General features: G+C 48.2%; 1 protein-coding gene across 9 annotated transcripts in view; it reads left to right on the forward strand.

Moving 5' to 3' along the window:
* NAV1 (neuron navigator 1) overlaps positions 1-17,546 on the forward strand; it is a 251,490-nt gene that overhangs the window by 221,903 nt on the left and 12,041 nt on the right. For 4 of the 9 annotated variants that reach the window (XM_047704004.1, XM_047703999.1, XM_047704007.1 and 1 more), the window contains 11 exons: positions 758-810; positions 1,800-1,823; positions 1,935-2,012; positions 5,010-5,093; positions 5,317-5,428; positions 12,714-12,835; positions 13,592-13,600; positions 16,223-16,419; positions 16,648-16,840; positions 16,934-17,102; positions 17,393-17,490. In XM_047704004.1, coding sequence (XP_047559960.1) covers positions 758-810; positions 1,800-1,823; positions 1,935-2,012; positions 5,010-5,093; positions 5,317-5,428; positions 12,714-12,835; positions 13,592-13,600; positions 16,223-16,419; positions 16,648-16,840; positions 16,934-17,102; positions 17,393-17,490 — 1,139 coding nt within the window. The remainder of the gene's footprint in view (positions 1-757; positions 811-1,799; positions 1,824-1,934; positions 2,013-5,009; positions 5,094-5,316; positions 5,429-12,713; positions 12,836-13,591; positions 13,601-16,222; positions 16,420-16,647; positions 16,841-16,933; positions 17,103-17,392; positions 17,491-17,546) is intronic. The other 5 variants (XM_047704005.1, XM_047704002.1, XM_047704006.1 and 2 more) reach the window with 3 other exon arrangements.

Consider the following 17,546-nt stretch of genomic DNA (forward strand, 5'->3'; position numbering starts at 1 on the left):
AGCAAATGTGAAAAGATCCAGGGATGTAGGGTGGCTCTTAAAACCCAGGAAAGAATTAGGCATCTCATTCCTCTTGCAAGAATGTTCCAAGGGTTAGCTTCAGGGAGGGCCCTGTGGTTGTTTGTGGTGATGTGGGTGTTAAGGGCCAGAGCCTGGAAGACCAGGCTTCACCGGAGAGCCGACTTCCCGCTGGTGTTTTCAGGCCACCGCGCCTGGAGGCCACCTTGCAGGGGCGCTGTGGTTCTGTCAGTCGGGCTAGTGAAGCGTCAGAAGGAGGGTTTTACACTTCAGGCCGATGGCCATCCGCATGATCCCCAGAGCCGAGAAGAGGACGCGCAGGCCGAATGGCAGGATTTGTTCCGAGCCGCTCTGACGAGAAACTCCCCTCTTCCGCAGCTTAAGTACTTTCCTGCCTGGGAAGAGAAGATGATGCCTGTCCACGATCATCTCCTTTCCCTCTCCCTGAACCCTCGTGCCCCGCGGAGCAGGAGCAGGCTGAGCGAGGTCCCGCCATCCCCAGGCTGCCTGAGAATATAGACTGAAGGAGGAGGCTAGCTCTGCTCAGGACCTTGCCTCGTCAGCAGACACCTGCCTGCTCGGGGCTGTCATGACGCCATTTGGGTCCCCCTGTGGTGTTCTTCCTGTTGGCTCCAGATGCCCTCCAGAATCTGAATCCAAACTCCTGCCTTCGGGCTCTGCCCAGGAACCCCTTGTCCCTGGAACCCTCTGTTAACTCTGTGTTCTGCTTCTCTTTCAGTTCATGGCTCAGTGCTGTCCCTGGCCTCCAGTGCCTCCTCCACTTACTCCTCAGTAAGAGCACTACTTCTCTTCCTCCCTCATCCCCTCTCACATACTGTTGCCCTTCTCCCCAGAACCTGGGTTGGTTGGGGAACTGGGTGGGGGAGGGGGACTGCTACCTGTTTGTTAGGCCTTGTGGATCTGGGGTGGGGACGGGGGAAGGCGCCTAGACCTTGGAGCACTGGGTTGAGTGCATCAGTTCCTCAGTGGTCTTTTTGGCCTCACCACCGATTCCTGAGCAATCTCTGGTGTCATTGGTTCCCCTCCTTTGAAAAAGCGATAGTCCCCTTGTGATAGAACCCATTCTGTGCCAGGGGAAGTGGGAAGCATTCAGGGCAAGGCGGGCTGGGAACTTTCAGGTGTACAGGACTCCAGCATGCTAACAGCATACAGAATTTACCAAGTGTTCCCTGCAGGGGACTGGGCATGCTGTGTTTGGCCATTAGGTGTAACTCTGTTCTCAGATTTGTTTTGCCCCTAATTCTTTATTCTTTCAAGTTAGTGGCAGTAAGGATTCATCTTCAGATCAACCAGAGTTTCATTTCCTAGCCTTCTTGGCAATGCCAAAGTTGGCTGGAGACGAGCTCCAGAGAAATCTTTTTTTTTTTTTTTTTTTTTTTTAAAGATTTTATTTATTTGACAGAGAGAGATCACAAGTAGACAGGCAGGCAGAGAGAGAGAGAGGGAAGCAGGCTCCCCGCTGAGCAGAGAGCCCGATGCGGGACTCGATCCCAGGACCCTGAGATCATGACCTGAGCCGAAGGCAGCGGCTTAACCCACTGAGCCACCCAGGCGCCCCAGAGAAATCTTTTATTGGAACCGAAGGATAGGGTCTCAGCGCATCCTGTGAGGGGCCAGGGCCAAGACACTGAGTTTCGGGCTCTCTGTACCTCTGAGTCACGCTTCTTCAAGTTCCCCGCCCTGCCACTGGGGCCTGGCTTCCTCACCTCCGTAGTAACTACCTCCTTCTCTCTTTCTCTCCTTCTGTGCTCCTTCTTCAGGCTGAGGAGAGGATGCAATCCGAGGTAGGGTGCGAAGCCTTTGTCTCTGCTTGTTAACACCACTGCGCCCCATTCTGCTTCCAGATCTCCTACTTCTGCTGCTGCCATAAGTTTGTATTTCTCTCCCCTCTGCAGCAAATCCGGAAGCTTCGTAGGGAACTGGAATCATCCCAGGAAAAAGTGGCCACCCTGACGTCTCAACTTTCCGCCAATGTGAGTGCCATAAAGTAGGGGAAGACCTAGGCAGTTACTTTTTGGCCCTAAGTCAGATAAGTTCAGCCAGAGGAGGAGAATTCTCTCATAAGGTATCCGCTGGGCTTAGATTCCAAGGGAGCGGGTCCTGTTCGTGGCTTTATGACAGCGGAATGGGGGATTGGCCTTCTCTGAGTCTTGATATTTATAGAGAAATGCTTTTGCCCCCACCCAAATTAATAGGTGTGGATGAGTTCATGCCCCGTGGTCTTTGAATTCCCTAGAGAAAGGGACGAGGATTATCAGTGGTTCTGCTTGGAGGTGGGAACAACCTTTCCATTGGCCATGGACACAAGTAGTCACGTATTAGAGAACCGTCAGAACTGTCTGCTGCTGCCCTGGGGTATGTTTCTGTCTTTGTTCAGGCCACATAACTGGACAGGCACAGAACTAGCTATTACCGTTCTACCTGGCAAGCATGACACAGCTTAGAAACACACTCTCATTCCAGTCCAGCTGCCTCACTCACAACTTCCTTTGCTTAGCTGTCTCCTTGGGCAGGTGGCAGAAATTACCTGAACTTTAGGTTGGGAGCCAGAATTCTTTGTTTCTGCCCTCAGCCTGCCCTCGGTCCATCCCAGTAGAATGAGTTTCTTTCTTTCTGTGGGCCTTGGTCTTTCGACCCTGTGAGATGGGGGGAAATGAGGCCGCCTCCCCTCACTGGGCTGTGGTAGTTTCTCCCCTGTGACCAAGTTGCAAACAGAGAACATAAGAACCATTTTCCCCCAAAGCTGTAAACAACAGCTGAGCCGGATTTGCAGGAGCCTTCCAAGTGTGCACACAAAAGTAACCATGTCCGCAGTTTCCGCAGGAGTTTTGGGGTTTTTTTTCTCATCCCTTCCTCTCCGGGGGACCCAGCTGTCAGGCCCAGGGGTCTTCATTGGGATCAGGTAGAAGACTCTCCACCAAGATTTCGCATGTTTCCGTTCTGTTTCAACAGCAGTTCCCTCACCGCCACGCTGACCATTCTCTCTATTTCTCTTTGCCCAAACCCTCCACTCATAAGCTGCACACTCACTGGTTTGTTGGAAGCCCATGTCACGCACCGTCTTCCACTCTTGGGGACCCATAAAAGTTACAACATAAGCAAGAACTCTATCTCCCCTCCCTTGTGCCCCACCCACCACGGCTGGTGGCCTGGGTCACGTCCTGCACACCCCAGGAAATTCACATCTGGGAGATGCAGTGGGAGGGAGGGGAGAGGCGCCAGGGAGGCAGAGAACATTAGTGTGTCTGATTCACCGACACTGGATCTGTCAGCCATCATGCTGTCAAGGCTGGGCGAGAGCCAAGAAAATGAATTTAGACGGTGATTTTTCTTCAAACAGGAAGTTCCCTTTGGCTAAGAGAGAACAAACCAAACACCCAGACACGATGGGTTCTGAATGTTAGAGGCAGATCCTGCTGGGGGTCGGAGCCTGGCCCTCAAGCAGGAGATGTGATGCCAGAACTCTCTGGGATCCCCTGATTGCTGACGGAGCTTTTTTCATGTTCCGTGGAACTTCCCAGCTCCCGAAGCGGAGGGCACATCCCAGACAGGGAGAGACCGCAAGCCATTTCACCTTTCCCAAGTGCCAGCCTATCTCTGGCGCCGCTGCTCAGCCCTGAGGTCCTGCAGGCCCTCTGGTGAGGCTGAGGGTTAGGGAAGGCTCAGAGGAGGGAGAGGATGGGTAGCAAAAGTGAGGAATGCCCTTCAGGAGCAGAGGGAGCCCCCAGTGAGGAGGGAAGCCAACTGTTGTTGGAATCCCTCACGAGGAGATGTTCAGGGACTCTGGGCTGTTACAGATTTAGGCAGGGATATAGAGAAGTGAACAAGAGACACCCTGAGGCCAAGAAAACAGGAGCTCCATGTACAGCAGGTGAAAGTCAGCGGCTCAGGGTCATGACCTAGGTCTGCAGAGGAGAGCCCAGGCCTTGACAGGTTCGCGTGCTTGCAAGTGGACGAGGCAGTTCATAGTGACCCAGACGGGTTGCCACCAGCCACTATCAAATGAAGGTAGCCTCCAGGTATGTTGCAAAGGCAGAGGCTGAGACTAGAGTTGGCCAACAGGAAGAGAGAATCACTGGCCCACAGGAAGCAGTGACAAGTGTCGCAGACCTACATCCTCGAGCTCTGGATGAAAGATCTGCCCAAAATATACCTGTCACTTCTCACTAGGGCCACTGACTTGCCCATATATCCTCCAGTGATGGCTGTTTCTGCTGCCCCTCGTGTTCCCCTTTCTAGCCCCATTCCCTTCACCTTTCCTATACGTCTTGCTGCCAGGTGAACAGCTTAGCGGGCTAGCCCTGCTCCCAGCCGCCTCAGCTCCACCCTCCCTGGCCAGCCTCCTCCTCATGAAACACACGGGACCTCTAGTGGCCAAATTTTGGAAGGCCCCTGAAGTTTTCCTAAGCTATTTCTCTCTAGCCCGGCAAAGGCAGCCGTGAGAAACAAGGACCTGGGAGAAGCGGGATGGAGTTGAGAATGGAGGCTGCTTGAGAGCAGAGGTGAAAAGAATCACCAAATGGTTTCTAGTGGGAGGTGATTTGGACCCCTGGGGGCCAGCCCTCCACACAATGCAGGAATTAAATCAAGACAATAGGAATGACCCAGAGGTTATGCCCCTCCTGAAGAGCAGAGGGACAGTCCCACCTCTGGTAATGATAGGTGCCGAATCCCAAATGTCCAAGAGCCTCCAGAAGCCTGCCCGCCCCCGCCCCCCCCCCACCACCCTAATGCTGCCTATACCACTTCCTCATTCACAAAGTTGGTCCCTGCCAGAAAATCTCAGGCCAGAAAGGTGTTTGATTCCACCTTTTCTGGTCAGGGAGATCAATATTCAAAAATCACCAAGAGAGTTGTTGGCATTGGTGAGTGCCCAGACACAGAAAACCAGCGAAACTACTTCCCATAACAGTCTTTTCTTTTCCCGAAGTGTCAGGCAACTTAGGAACCTCCTTCCGTGTTTATTTCAGGCTAATCTAGTGGCAGCTTTCGAGCAGAGCCTGGTGAATATGACATCCCGCCTCCGACACCTGGCGGAGACAGCAGAGGAGAAGGTACGAGAGCTGGGAGTTCTCCCGCACAGACCTGGGCTCGCCTCCCCTACTCTCTCCTGAGCGTGGGTTTTTCCCTTCCCTCCCGTCACCCTGAATCCTCCCCTCAGAGAATTCCCTGCCTTGTCTATCAAATCTGGAAGAATTCCAGTGCCTAGCCCACTGCCTAGCACAGAGTTGGTGCTCCCAGTGCCAGCTAATGACACTATTGTCATGTCTCTCTTAGGACACTGAGCTGCTGGATTTACGAGAAACAATAGACTTTCTGAAGAAGAAGAACTCTGAAGCACAGGCCGTCATTCAGGGAGCCCTTAATGCCTCAGAAACCACACCCAAAGGTAAGCTATCCAGCCACAGATCGAAGGAGAATGGAAATGGGGTTATTGGAGATTTTTATCTGTGCCTACAGTATTCCGGATTTTTAGAAGGTGAGGGCCCTTTGATGCCCTTCAGTGTGATGCTCTGGACTGGTCAGGGCCAGGGACATGACCCCACCATCCTGGGGATGAGGGAGAGTAGAGCAGACCTGTCATCCCTATGGGTCCTCTCTTAAACCTTGAGGGCAAAGCCCAAGAGCTGTCAAAAACTATCACTAAAACAGCACATTATTCTTAAAAAAACTAGAGGTATTCTTACCATTTGATCCAGCAGTCGCACTCCTTGGTATTTACCCAGAGGAGTTAAAATTCCATGTCTTCAGAAAAACCTGAATGTCTATAGCAGTTTCCTTCATCATTGCCAAAACTTGGGAGCAACCGAGAGATATCCTTCAGTAGGTGATTGGAGCAAGGAACTGTACTATGGCCAGTCGATGAAATATTACTCAGCATTAAAAAGAAATGAGCTATCAAGTTGGGAAAAGATAGCGAGCAGTCTCAAATGTACATTACTAAGTGGAAAAAGCCAATGAGAAAAGGCCACGTGTTGTCTGATTTTAACTGTATGACATCCTAGAAAAGACGAACTATGGAGACCCTAAAAGGATCAGTGATTGCTGAGTGGGGTGGTGTGGGGAGGGTGAGTAAGCAGAGAACAGAGGATTTTTAGGGCAGTGAAAGTACCCTGTATGATACTATGATGGTAAGTACCTGTTATTACACATTTGTTCAAAGCCATAGGATGTCTATAACACCAAGAGCGAACCCGAATGTCAGCTATGGGCTCTAGCTGATAATGGGGTGTCGGCGCAGAGTCATCAGTTGTAACTTGCTCCCCTCTAGGGGGTGTGCTGATAGTGGGGGACGCTGTGCATGTAGAGGTGACAGGAGGATATGGGAACCCTTTGTACCTTCCTTTGAATTTTGGCTGAGAACCTAAAACTGCTCTACAAAATAGTCTAAAAAATTAGCACTTTACATTTTTACACACACATACACCTATAATCATAGTTATTTAATCCTTATGTCAGTTCTCCAAGGGGGTGCAGTCCACTCTTCAAATGAGGTGAAGATCACGGAGGTTTTGTGGGGCCTGGTGGGTTGGGCCTCTGCCTTAGGCTCAGGTCATGGTCTCAGGGTCCTGGGATTGAGCCCCACATTGGGCTCCCTGTTCAGTGGGGAGCCTGCTTCTCCCTTTCCCTCTGCTGCTCTGCCTGCTTGTGCTCTCTTGTTCTGTTAAATAAATAAATAAAAATCTTTAAAAAAGCAAAAACAAATAAACATTTTCAAGTAAGAACTCCATTGACTTCTACACTCCCATCAATCTATATTCATCTGATCCTTACTTACTTTTCTCCCATTTTGTTGAAAGGGACTGTCCTTTCTGGCCAAGAGGGCTCCCTTATCTAATGCTTTGGGATGCTCCCTCTGGCGTTGATACCCATCCCGTGTGCATGTACACACACACACACACACACACACACCCTACATCTTTGATCTCTTACCCTCCATTCACTCCTTCCCTTTTCCTTATAATGCTGCTAAAGCCTCTTCTATCTTTAAAGACGACAAAAGATGTACCACATCCTTTTTTTTTTTTTTTAAGAATTTATTTATTTATTCATGAGAGGTAGAGAGACAGAGAGGCAAAGGCTGATGGCGTGGATGCCGATGTGTGACTTGATCCCAGGACTCTGGAATCATGACCTGAGCAGAAGGGCAGATGTTTAACTGACTGAGCCACCCAGGCGTCCCTCCACTACTCTTTCTAATTATAATCTTATCTCTTTCCTTCCTTCACAAACTTACCTTCCACTTCCCTTACCCCCCTAACCCCACCATAATTTGCTTCCACTGCTGTCACCCTACCAAAACTGCTTTCACTGAAATCACCAGGGACCCCCATTTTTCCAAAACATAACTAGTAATTGTTAGTACTTAGTTTACTTGGCTTATGTGAAATAGACATGATACCTAACCAGAAGTTTGTGGGGTCAGATCAGAAGAGTTATGTGAGCATTCACCATGGTGCCAGGCATTTGATAGGGGCTCAAAATAACCTCTCTCTCTCTCTCTCTCTCTCTCTCTCTCTCACACACACACACACACAGTCACATAGATAATATCCCAAGATTTCTAAGATTTGGCCCTGTTAAGTTCTCCTTTTCTTCTTTAAATTCTCCCCATAGCTTCTGAGTCATCATTCCCATCTTGGCCTTGTCCTACCACCTCTGACTGCTCCACAGAACCCATTTCTTCCTTCCACTTCGTCTTCAGGGACTGGGCTCCCAAAGCTCCGGCCACAGCTTTTTTGTTTGTTTTTGAAGAGTGAGAGAGAGAGAAAGAGAGAGAGGGACGAAGGGAGGGGCAGTGGGAGAGGGAGAGGGAAAGAGAGAATCTTAAGCAGTTTCCACGTTCAGCCTGGAGCCCAACGCGGCTCGACGCCACAACCTTGAGATCATGCATGACCTGAGCCAAAATCAAAAGTCAGGTGCTTAACTGACTGAGCCACCCAGGCACCCCTGGGTCAAGGTCTTTTATAAGATAGAAGGCAAAGAGTGGCATGCCTTTCCATTTATTTATTCTTTAATTTCTTTCAGTGGTATTTGGCTGTTTTCAGTATCTAAGTCTTACATTTCTTTTGTTAAATTTGTTTTTGATACTATTGTAAATAGAACTGTTTTTCTTAATTTCCTTTTCAGATTATTCATTACTGGTATATGGACATACAATAGGTTTTTTTAATATATTGATTTTGTATCCTGCAAACTTGCTGAGTTTATTTACTAGCTCAGCAAATTTTTCAACCTCCTCTAAATGTGTATCTCTGTCTTCTTAACATGTACCCCTGTCCTGAATATTGTACGTCTATTTCCAAATACTTTTGGACATTCCCACTTAGATCACCTGATAGGTGTCCCTAACTCAACATGTCCACCATTAAAAGGCACTCCCTCCACCTCCCTTACAAATATACACAAACCAACACTTTCCCTTCTGCAGTTTGACCCATTTCAGGTATTACCATCTGCCTGGTCACCCAACCCACTAATACAAAAGTCATCTTTTATGTCTCACTGGTTCACCATATAAAACCATTGAGTTATATATATAATTCATGCAGATAGATACATACTCAGTTCTCTCTCTCTCCTCTGCCTTGTCATTACCCTGGCTCTGGTTTTCATCACTCTTCTTCTGGATTATTACAATAATCTCCTAACTAGTCTTGCATGGCTACAGTCCTTCTTTCATGAGCCCCCATCCCCACCCCGCACCAGTGTCATCCAATCATGTCAGTTGAGATCAGAAATAATTCCAACTTCAGTATGGACTAGATACTAATTTAAAAGAACTACTGTTAGTTTTTTAGGTGTGATGATGATGATGTGGGATAATGTCCTTATTCTTAGAAGATGCATCTGAAGCACTTAGTGGCAAAGTGTCATGTTGCCTGCCACCTCTTTTCAGATTACTCAAGAAAATATCTGTACGTGTGTGTGCGCACTTGTTTGTAGGGGAAGAAAGAGCATGCACAAGTGTAAATGGAACAAAATATTAACAACTGTTAAATTAGGTGGAGGGGCATACGGGTGTCCATTGTACTATGCTTTTAAGTATTTCTGTGTGCTTGAAACATTTCAGAAGAACAAGTTAAAGGGAAAGAGACTATGCTCCAAACCCATTAGTATGGCATCCTATCCTTTTCCTGATCCAAAACAAACATTTCTCGCCAGCTTCATCTTCTACCCCTCTCTTGCACCCTGTATCCCAGCCATGGCACTAGTAAAAAACTTACTTACTGAGCACTTTGCATATGCTAGGTACTTTTCTAAGGATTGTACTTGTATTGATTAATTTATCCAGGTAATAGCCCTATAAAGTACATTTTATAGTTGAGAATAAGAGGGAAAAGAAGTCCCTTGGAAAAACACAGCTCATAAGTGATAAATCTGGAATATTAAGCTATTTCTGATTTCCCAAGTGCATCTTACTCTTTAGATATGGATTTGTTAAGTGAATAAATGAATTCTGTCTTTTGTGATGAGTTTGCATGTTTTCCTCAGTTCAGGGTGACCTAGACTCAACTTGGTTAGGAGGATTTCTAGGACCATTCAACAAGCTAATGCTCAAAGTCATGATACCTACCCTTATTTTATTTGTGAAAAGGTGGTAAATGTATGTAGCACAAAATTAAAAGTGCACAAAAGAGTTCCTAACTTTCTGAAAATTATTTGATTCTAGAACATCCTTTGCTTCTAAAAGTAGTATATAACATATTTTTTAGGGGCGCCTGGGTGGCTCGGTGGGTTGAGGCCTCTGCCTTCGTCTCAGGTCATGATCCCAGGGTCGTGGGATGGAGCCCCGCATCGGGCTCTCTGCTCAGCAGGGAGTCTGCTTCCCCCTCTCTCTCTGCCTGCCTCTCTGCCTACTTGTGATCTCTGACTGTCAAATAAATAAATAAAATCTTGAAAAATAAATAAATAAATAAATAATAAAAGCAATACATATTCTGAGGAAAATGTAAATTAGGGGTTAATAAGCCATGGCCTATTGGCCAAATCTGCCTCACTACCTGTTTTGTTTTGTTTTTTAAAGGTTTATTTATTTATTGGAGAGAGAAAGAGAGATAGAGGTGGGGGAGGGGCAGAGGTGGAGAGAAAGTCACAAGCAGACTCTGCGCTGAATGCAGATCCAGATGCAGGGCTTGATCTCATGACCCTGAGATCATGACCTGAACTGAAATCAAGAGTCAGAAGCTTAACCAAACTGAGCCATCCAAGTGGTCCTCACCCTCTATTTTTTTAAATAAGGTTTTACTAGAGCACAGTCATACTCATTATTTACTTATTATTTATGGCTGCTTTAATGCAACAGCAGCATTGCTGACTAGGTATAACAGAGACCATGTGGCTGCAAAGCCTGAAATATTTACTGTCTGGCCCTTTACAGTGACAGTGTGTCAGCCCCTGATGTGTAAACTATACAAAAGGGTACTGGTAAAATATAAAAATCCCTCTCCCTGAACGCCACCCCCCCGGAAATCTCACTCCCCAGAGAGAACTGCTGTTAATAGTTTCTTGTGAATCTTCCCAAAAATAATTTTCTACATGTAAAATATATGTGTGTGTGTGTGTGTGTTTTATACAAATGGAAATTTCTTTACTTCAAACAGCATGTTCTCCTGAGAGTTTTCCACACCTTTTTTTTTTTTAAAGATTTTATTTATTTATTTGACACACACAGAGAGAGATCACAAGTAGGCAGAGAGGCAGGCAGAGAGAGGTGGGGAAGCAGGCTCCCCGCCGAGGAGAGAGCCCCATGCGGGGCTCGATCCCAGGACCCTGGAATCATGACCTGAGCCAAAGGCAGAGGCTTAACCCACTGAGCCACCCAGGTGCCCCACACCTTTAAAATAACTGGAATTACTCTATAGTATTATAAACTTGGTTTGATAATCTTTGAACGAAGTGTTGTCCATGTGCTTTGTGAGCGTTGGTGTTCTGGTTTTCCCAGCAATATGAAAGGAAGATTAGAGTTTAACAATGCCTTCTTGGTCATGGAGAGAATGAGACAATAACCAGGAGCTACCCATATCTTCACTGAACAGCTCTTGTTTCTAGGAGGACAATGGCAAATAGCCACCTCACTGGTCCCCTACCTCTAAATCTGGTTTCCCTCCACTTCCTCTTTCTGCATGTTAACACAGTAAGCTCTATGAAAAAAGCAATCTTCTGACTTTGTCCTACAATTAGGCAAGACGCTGATATTGGAGGAGACTAGCCGAAAGGTACACAGGACTTCCCTGTATATTTCTTTGTAACTTTATGTGAGTCTGTAATTATTTCAAAATTAAAAGGTTTTATAAATCTGATTTTATATTGGGGCGCCTGGGTTTTCTCAGTCGGTTAAGCATCCAACTCTTGATTTCAGCTCAGGTCATGATCTCAGGGTCCTGGGATCGTATCCTGAGTTGGGCTTTGCACCCAGTGGGGATCCTGCCTGAGGATTTTCTCTCTCTCCCTCTCCCTCTGCCCTTCCCCTCACTGCTTGCTCTCGCTCTCTCTCTCTCTCTCAAAAAAGAAAAAAAAAAATCTGGGGCACCTGGATGGCTCAGTCGGTTAGGCGTCTATCTTCGGCTCAGGTCATGATTCCAGGGTCATGGGATCCAGTCCCACATCCAGCTCCCTGCTCAGTGGAGAGCCTGCTTCTCTCTCTCCCCTCTGCCTGCCTCTCTGCCTACTTGTGCTCTTTCCCAATCTCTCTGTCAAATAAATAAATAAAATCTTTTTTTAAAAATCTGATTATAGTCCGCCTTTGCTCCAGAATCTTACTGCTCCTGCTCATTACCTACGGCACAAACGCAGATTTCCTTTAAAAGGCTTTCAGGGCTCTCCTGATCTGGCTTGAGCCTACCCTCCACTCTCACCCTCACCTCTTGGGGTATGCTCCTTGTACTTCTCCCATTCCAGTCTGCCCGAAGTTCCCCAAAGCAGAGCCAGAGCCCTGCACAGGGCCTTTGCATGTACTTTTCCTTTAGCCCAGATCGTCCTATCTGTTCTTTCAAGACTGAAACATCTCCTCCCTGGTTAATTCTTTCCTTCCCTATGCTGGAAAACTGGATCATCTTTTGTACCATTCCAAACCTTCTCAGGGTGCTGAAAAGATATTTGACCTGTCAGATGAGACAATAAAAGCTCATTCAGGTTAAATGCAGGACACATGGCTAGTTATACTTGGCCTTAGAGTACCAGGCACCCAAGTATTGCTGGGGAAAATAATGAAAAATGGTAGCTTGAGGGGTGCCTGGCTGGCTCAGTTGGTGGAGTGTGCAGCTCGTGATCTAGGGGGTGATGAGTCCCACACTGGGGGTAGAGTTTACTTTAAAAAAAAATGATAGGTTGATGTCTCCATCAAAGTATTCAGAGTCAGCTCTCATTAAGCCCTTCTCAGACCTATTCAGGCTGAGTTCATTAGTTTGTATACTGCTGTTTATCCTGTTAGACTGGAAGCTTCTTGAGAACAGCAGTCATTTCTTATTTTTTTACTGTTACCATTTTTTTAATGTTGAAACGTGATTGGCCCTCAATAAATGTTGAAAGAATGATCCAGAAAATGAATAATGTGGACGGAGGAGTTGTTGGTGCCCTTCTGCTCCGCCTTCTGCAGCTACACCGGCCCTAAGTCCCACGTCTTCTTCAAATCTACCCTGTGTGTGTTCTTCCCACTTGTACTTGGCCCCTAGAACTCCGGATCAAGAGACAGAATTCTTCGGACAGCATCTCAAGCCTCAACAGCATCACCAGCCATTCCAGCATTGGAAGCAGCAAGGATGCTGATGCAAAAAAGAAGAAAAAAAAGAGCTGGGTAGGTAAAGTTTGGGGGGCAGGAACTATGTAGAACCATGGTGGGTCACCTCCACTTCAGCATAGGGACCAGCTCCTTCCAGAATTAACCAAGATAGGGTGCCTTCGGATGAATACAAAGCCCCAGGCATCAGCTCAGAGCAAGTTCTGCTAAACCCACCTGCACTGAGGCCGTCCCTCCAACCCTGTGCACACCCGCTTTCCTTGGGCTCCCCATGCCTTGGATTAGGTCAAGTGTATTTGGCAACAGAAGGAATATCCAGAAGGGAACGTCCTATCAAGCCTCTTGCCCACCCCTCCCCATTCTCTTTCTTTTTCTGAACAAAGCCGTTCATTCTAGATACTCCTACAGGCCGTTTCTTGGAATTTTTTGGAGAGGTATTTGTGGAACTTTCCATATGACTTCAGAAGGAACCATTATATTACCGTTGACTAGTCCAAAGAGAGTACCTCCCCCTTCCCCAATCCCCTCTCCCCACAACGGCTGGCTCCCGATGGCCTGAAATTGACTTTGGATGACCTTTTCTGAAGTTCTATAGACAGATCTAAAACACTTTTAGCCTCTGTACTACCTGTGGTAACGAGAGGATCCCAAAATGGAGACTTCTTGCTACTATGTCCCCTTTCCAATAAGACTGGCCCCCAAACCTTTGTATAGCCCAGATGGGTCCCAGCTATATGAAATGAGTGATTAAGTGTTGCTTTTTTTTTTTTTTTCCCTTCAAAATGCTGACTTCAAATCCCTATTTTTTTCCAGGTCTATGAGGTAAGAGACCCAGTTCCTCTCTCCTTGTTTTCTCTTTCCTTTTGCCATACCTTCCCCATTTCCAGAGCAACCCCCTCCCCCTGAAGAAAGAGTGGCCACTCATAAAACTAACCGTAACAACCACCCCAGAGTTCCTAACTCACTCCACTGCATGGTCCATCCGCGGCTGCCTCCACATGAGGACAGAGGAGTGGTCTGGTTGGGGGCCAAATGGAAAAGTTAAACAAAATTCTGATCTATTCCCTCCTGTCTTCCCCTTGTTACAAAATCAGCCTGTTGTAAAAAACAGTCACTTGGAGTTCCTCCTGTCCAGAAAATGAGCTTTCTGATTTTTTTTGTCGTTGTTCCTTCAAACCCTAGAATCCCCAAATGGAAGAGAATCATAGGACGAACAGTATTTTGACCACAGTCCCCAGAGACCAGTGCAGTTAGGGTCTCGCTGGAAGATTTAGCTCTCTAGGGAGACGAACCAGAAATAGAAGAGGCTATTATCCAATCCAGGACACCCTCAAACCACCCAAAAACCCGAAGCCCTCTGAGCCTCCATGGAGTTTCCAAAGACATTTCAGGGATTAGAGTAGAGTCTCAGACAAGCAGAAAGTGAACCCCGAGTTTCCATTACAGACCAGACATCTGAGGTCCACTAACCTAGCCCAGCATTGCTCCAGGTGTTATGAAGGATGTGAAAAGTGGAGTCTGTAATCGGAATCATCCAGAAGCCTGCAGAATTGCTGGGGAGACAAAAACCAATATGGTACCTGTGAGACTGATGACAATCCAGAGGTGCCAAAATGCTTAATTCAGCCAGTGAGTGCTAGAGGAGCTCGTAGATGAAACTAATTACAGGAGGCCGGGGAGACCCCACAAGGGAGAGGAAAGCTAAACTGAGACGGGACTGTGCTAGGAGAGTGTGCGGAGATGCTCTCTGCAGGGACAAAGTCAGTGTAGCTGGAGCTCTAAGGAGAGCGGTCGCAGATAGGAAGGGCCTGTAATGCCAGGGTAATTATTTAAACTTGATTCTTTAGGTTGGCCTTTCCCAGCATGTGTTGGGTACAAGGCCACGCATGGCGATGCTCCTTAAAACAGGGATGCCATCATCAAATCTGAGAAGCCCTGCCTTTCTACAGTGCACAACCACGTAGGAACGTTCTGAAATGCCCCTCAGTGGAGTCTGTTTCATCTTGCTTGATTCACTGTTTCCCGAACTCAGGGAATCCTTCACCACATAACACCAGTGAACATCTGCAAACAGCTGTGCCTTGGGAACCCGGAACAACACAGAGAACACTGCTGTCTCTCCCTCAGCGTCTTTGTGATCTTACAGGATGTGTGCTTGGGGCAGATTGTGGTCATAGGATCTCTTGCTGTGCGCGCACACACACTCTCTTTCTCTGTCTGTCTCATATACACCCACCTTCCGTGAGGCAGCAGTGCAGAGAACACCACTGGGTTGAAAATTAGGAAGCATGAGTTCTAGTCCCAGGCCTGGACTGGAACTCTACAATTTTCAGCAAGTCAACTTTTCACCTTCCATGATACTCTATCCCCTGCACACACACACTAGCTAACTGCACCCATACCCTCTTTCTCCTGTCCCCATCGCAGCCAGATTGGTCCTCCTTTATGTCCTGCCTAGTAGACACCCCAACACACACCACCATCAGCTCTCCTCACTTACCTAACAGCCTTCCTGTGTTCCAGAAGAGACACTTGGAAAGAGTACCCTCCAGTTTTCCTTTCTTTTCTCTCACCGTCCCAAAGATCTGGATTGCTTTTGTTCCCTCCAGCCTTCGACCCCTCCTTTACTCTCTGTCTCTGGCTGCCGTTCCATATCTGTGTCCCTGTGTGTGTGTGCATGCTATATGGATGCATGAGAACGGGCGGGCCAGGACCTTGGTTTGCATCTCTAGCTCACAGCCCTAACACCCGAGCTCATCACCACAGGTCAAACAACCTACGGTCGCATTATAGCCTCCCAAGTATTCTGAGGAGATGCTGGGAAATAGTCCTTATTCTAGAACATGTGAGTGGGAACAGGAGAAAGCACTTGTGTCTGATTATTTTCACCATTCTGGGATGTGCTGAGCATAAGAGACACTAAAAAAAAAAACTTGATACCAGTCCCTTCCGTTGATTTCCACAGACTCATCTTGCCAGTTTCTGGTTAGTAGGTAAATAGGTAAATGGATTCTGATCGGATGAGCCATGGTTGGGGTGGGTCCTGAGACCCAAAGTGAGCAAGGCTCTAGACTGAGCAGTCATTGGTCTGCTGGAGAAGGTGGGATTGAATCATTGAGAGATTGGCCACCCTGTGACCTCTGGGGGCTTCTCTCTGCCCCCTCAGGGGCATAGTTCCCCCTGTGGGAGAGAGCAGACCCAAAAAGTTCCCGTAGACTACAGCAACGGCTAGCCAGAACAGTTCACCTTCTCTCAGCCCTAATTTCTAGGCAACTCTTCTGTCCATATTCTATGAATCGAGTGAAGCCTTAAGAAGGAGGCTTAATGACAGCAAGCAAATACCCTGCCCGTATACCTCTCCGTCTCAGAAGTCCCAAACCAGTGCTCCCCCAGTCCCCAGAGCGGAGCCCTGACGTCTCTCCACTTGAATCTGCTTTTTTCTAGCTTCGAAGTTCCTTCAACAAAGCCTTCAGCATAAAAAAGGGACCCAAGTCCGCTTCCTCCTACTCTGACATTGAGGAGATCGCCACCCCGGACTCCTCCGCCCCATCGTCCCCTAAACTACAGCATGGCTCCACGGAGACCGCATCGCCCTCTATCAAGTCCTCCAACTCCTCCTCTGTGGGCGTAGATGTCACCGAGTAAGTGCTGTCTGCCGGCCACCCAACCTGGGACGAGGATGCGCCACTGGCTGGGGGTGGCAGTTTGGCTCTGGATGAACAACACCACGCTATAGTCTCTCCTGGGACCTCTGAGATCTTCCCTCCCACCACTGATTATCTCTGAGACTAGCGACCAAGGGTCTTCGTGTGCCCCCGTAACTCTAGAGCTGCCCCACGCGGCCTGGCTTCACTCTCACTTTCTCCCAGGGCCCCCGCTCACCCGGGCCCCCACACTAGGCTGTTCCATGGCAACGAGGAGGAGGAGCCGGAGAAGAAGGAGGTGTCAGAACTGCGTTCCGAGCTGTGGGAGAAGGAGATGAAGCTTACAGACATCCGCTTGGAAGCCCTCAACTCCGCCCACCAGCTGGACCAGCTTCGGGAGACCATGCACAATATGCAGGTGCGTATCTGGGCGGAGAGCTGAGCAGAGGGAAGACCGAGCCCCGGGATTCGTCCAACTCTGCGGTCCCGCCCCCGTCTGTTCTCGCCGCAGCTGGAGGTGGACCTGCTGAAAGCCGAGAACGACCGGCTGAAGGTCGCCCCAGGCCCCTCCTCGGGCTCCACTCCAGGGCAGGTCCCCGGATCTTCTGCATTAGCCTCCCCTCGCCGCTCCCTGGGCCTTGCCCTCACCCATTCCTCCAGCCCAAGTCTCACCGACACAGGTACCTGTTTGGGAGAAAAATAAGGGTGGCAGGAGGAAGAGGGTTTGGGTCCCTGGTACACCACTGTGCTCGCTCAGGGGACACCCCTCTCGGGTCACGGAGGTTAACGGTGGCTAAACCAAGTGCACCCCCCATGTCACAATACACAGCATTGTTCTAATGGCTTTTTTGGTTTTGGAGTTTCAGTTTCATCTTGGTAGTCAATAGTCATTTGGAAGAGATGGTGACTGGAAGGTTCAGGAAAGTCTATGGGTGCCCCTAAAGCCAATAGTTGTTTTCATTGCCGACAGACCTGTCACCCATGGATGGCATCAGCACCTGTGGTCCAAAGGAGGAAGTGACCCTTCGGGTGGTGGTACGGATGCCCCCCCAGCACATCATCAAAGGGGTAAGGAACCTCCAGGAGCCTCGCAACACTATTATTTTTATCCAAGAACATCTGGG

The sequence above is a fragment of the Lutra lutra genome, chromosome 15 (genome assembly GCF_902655055.1).
Source record: "Lutra lutra chromosome 15, mLutLut1.2, whole genome shotgun sequence".
In the NCBI taxonomy this organism is placed as follows: domain Eukaryota; kingdom Metazoa; phylum Chordata; class Mammalia; order Carnivora; family Mustelidae; genus Lutra; species Lutra lutra.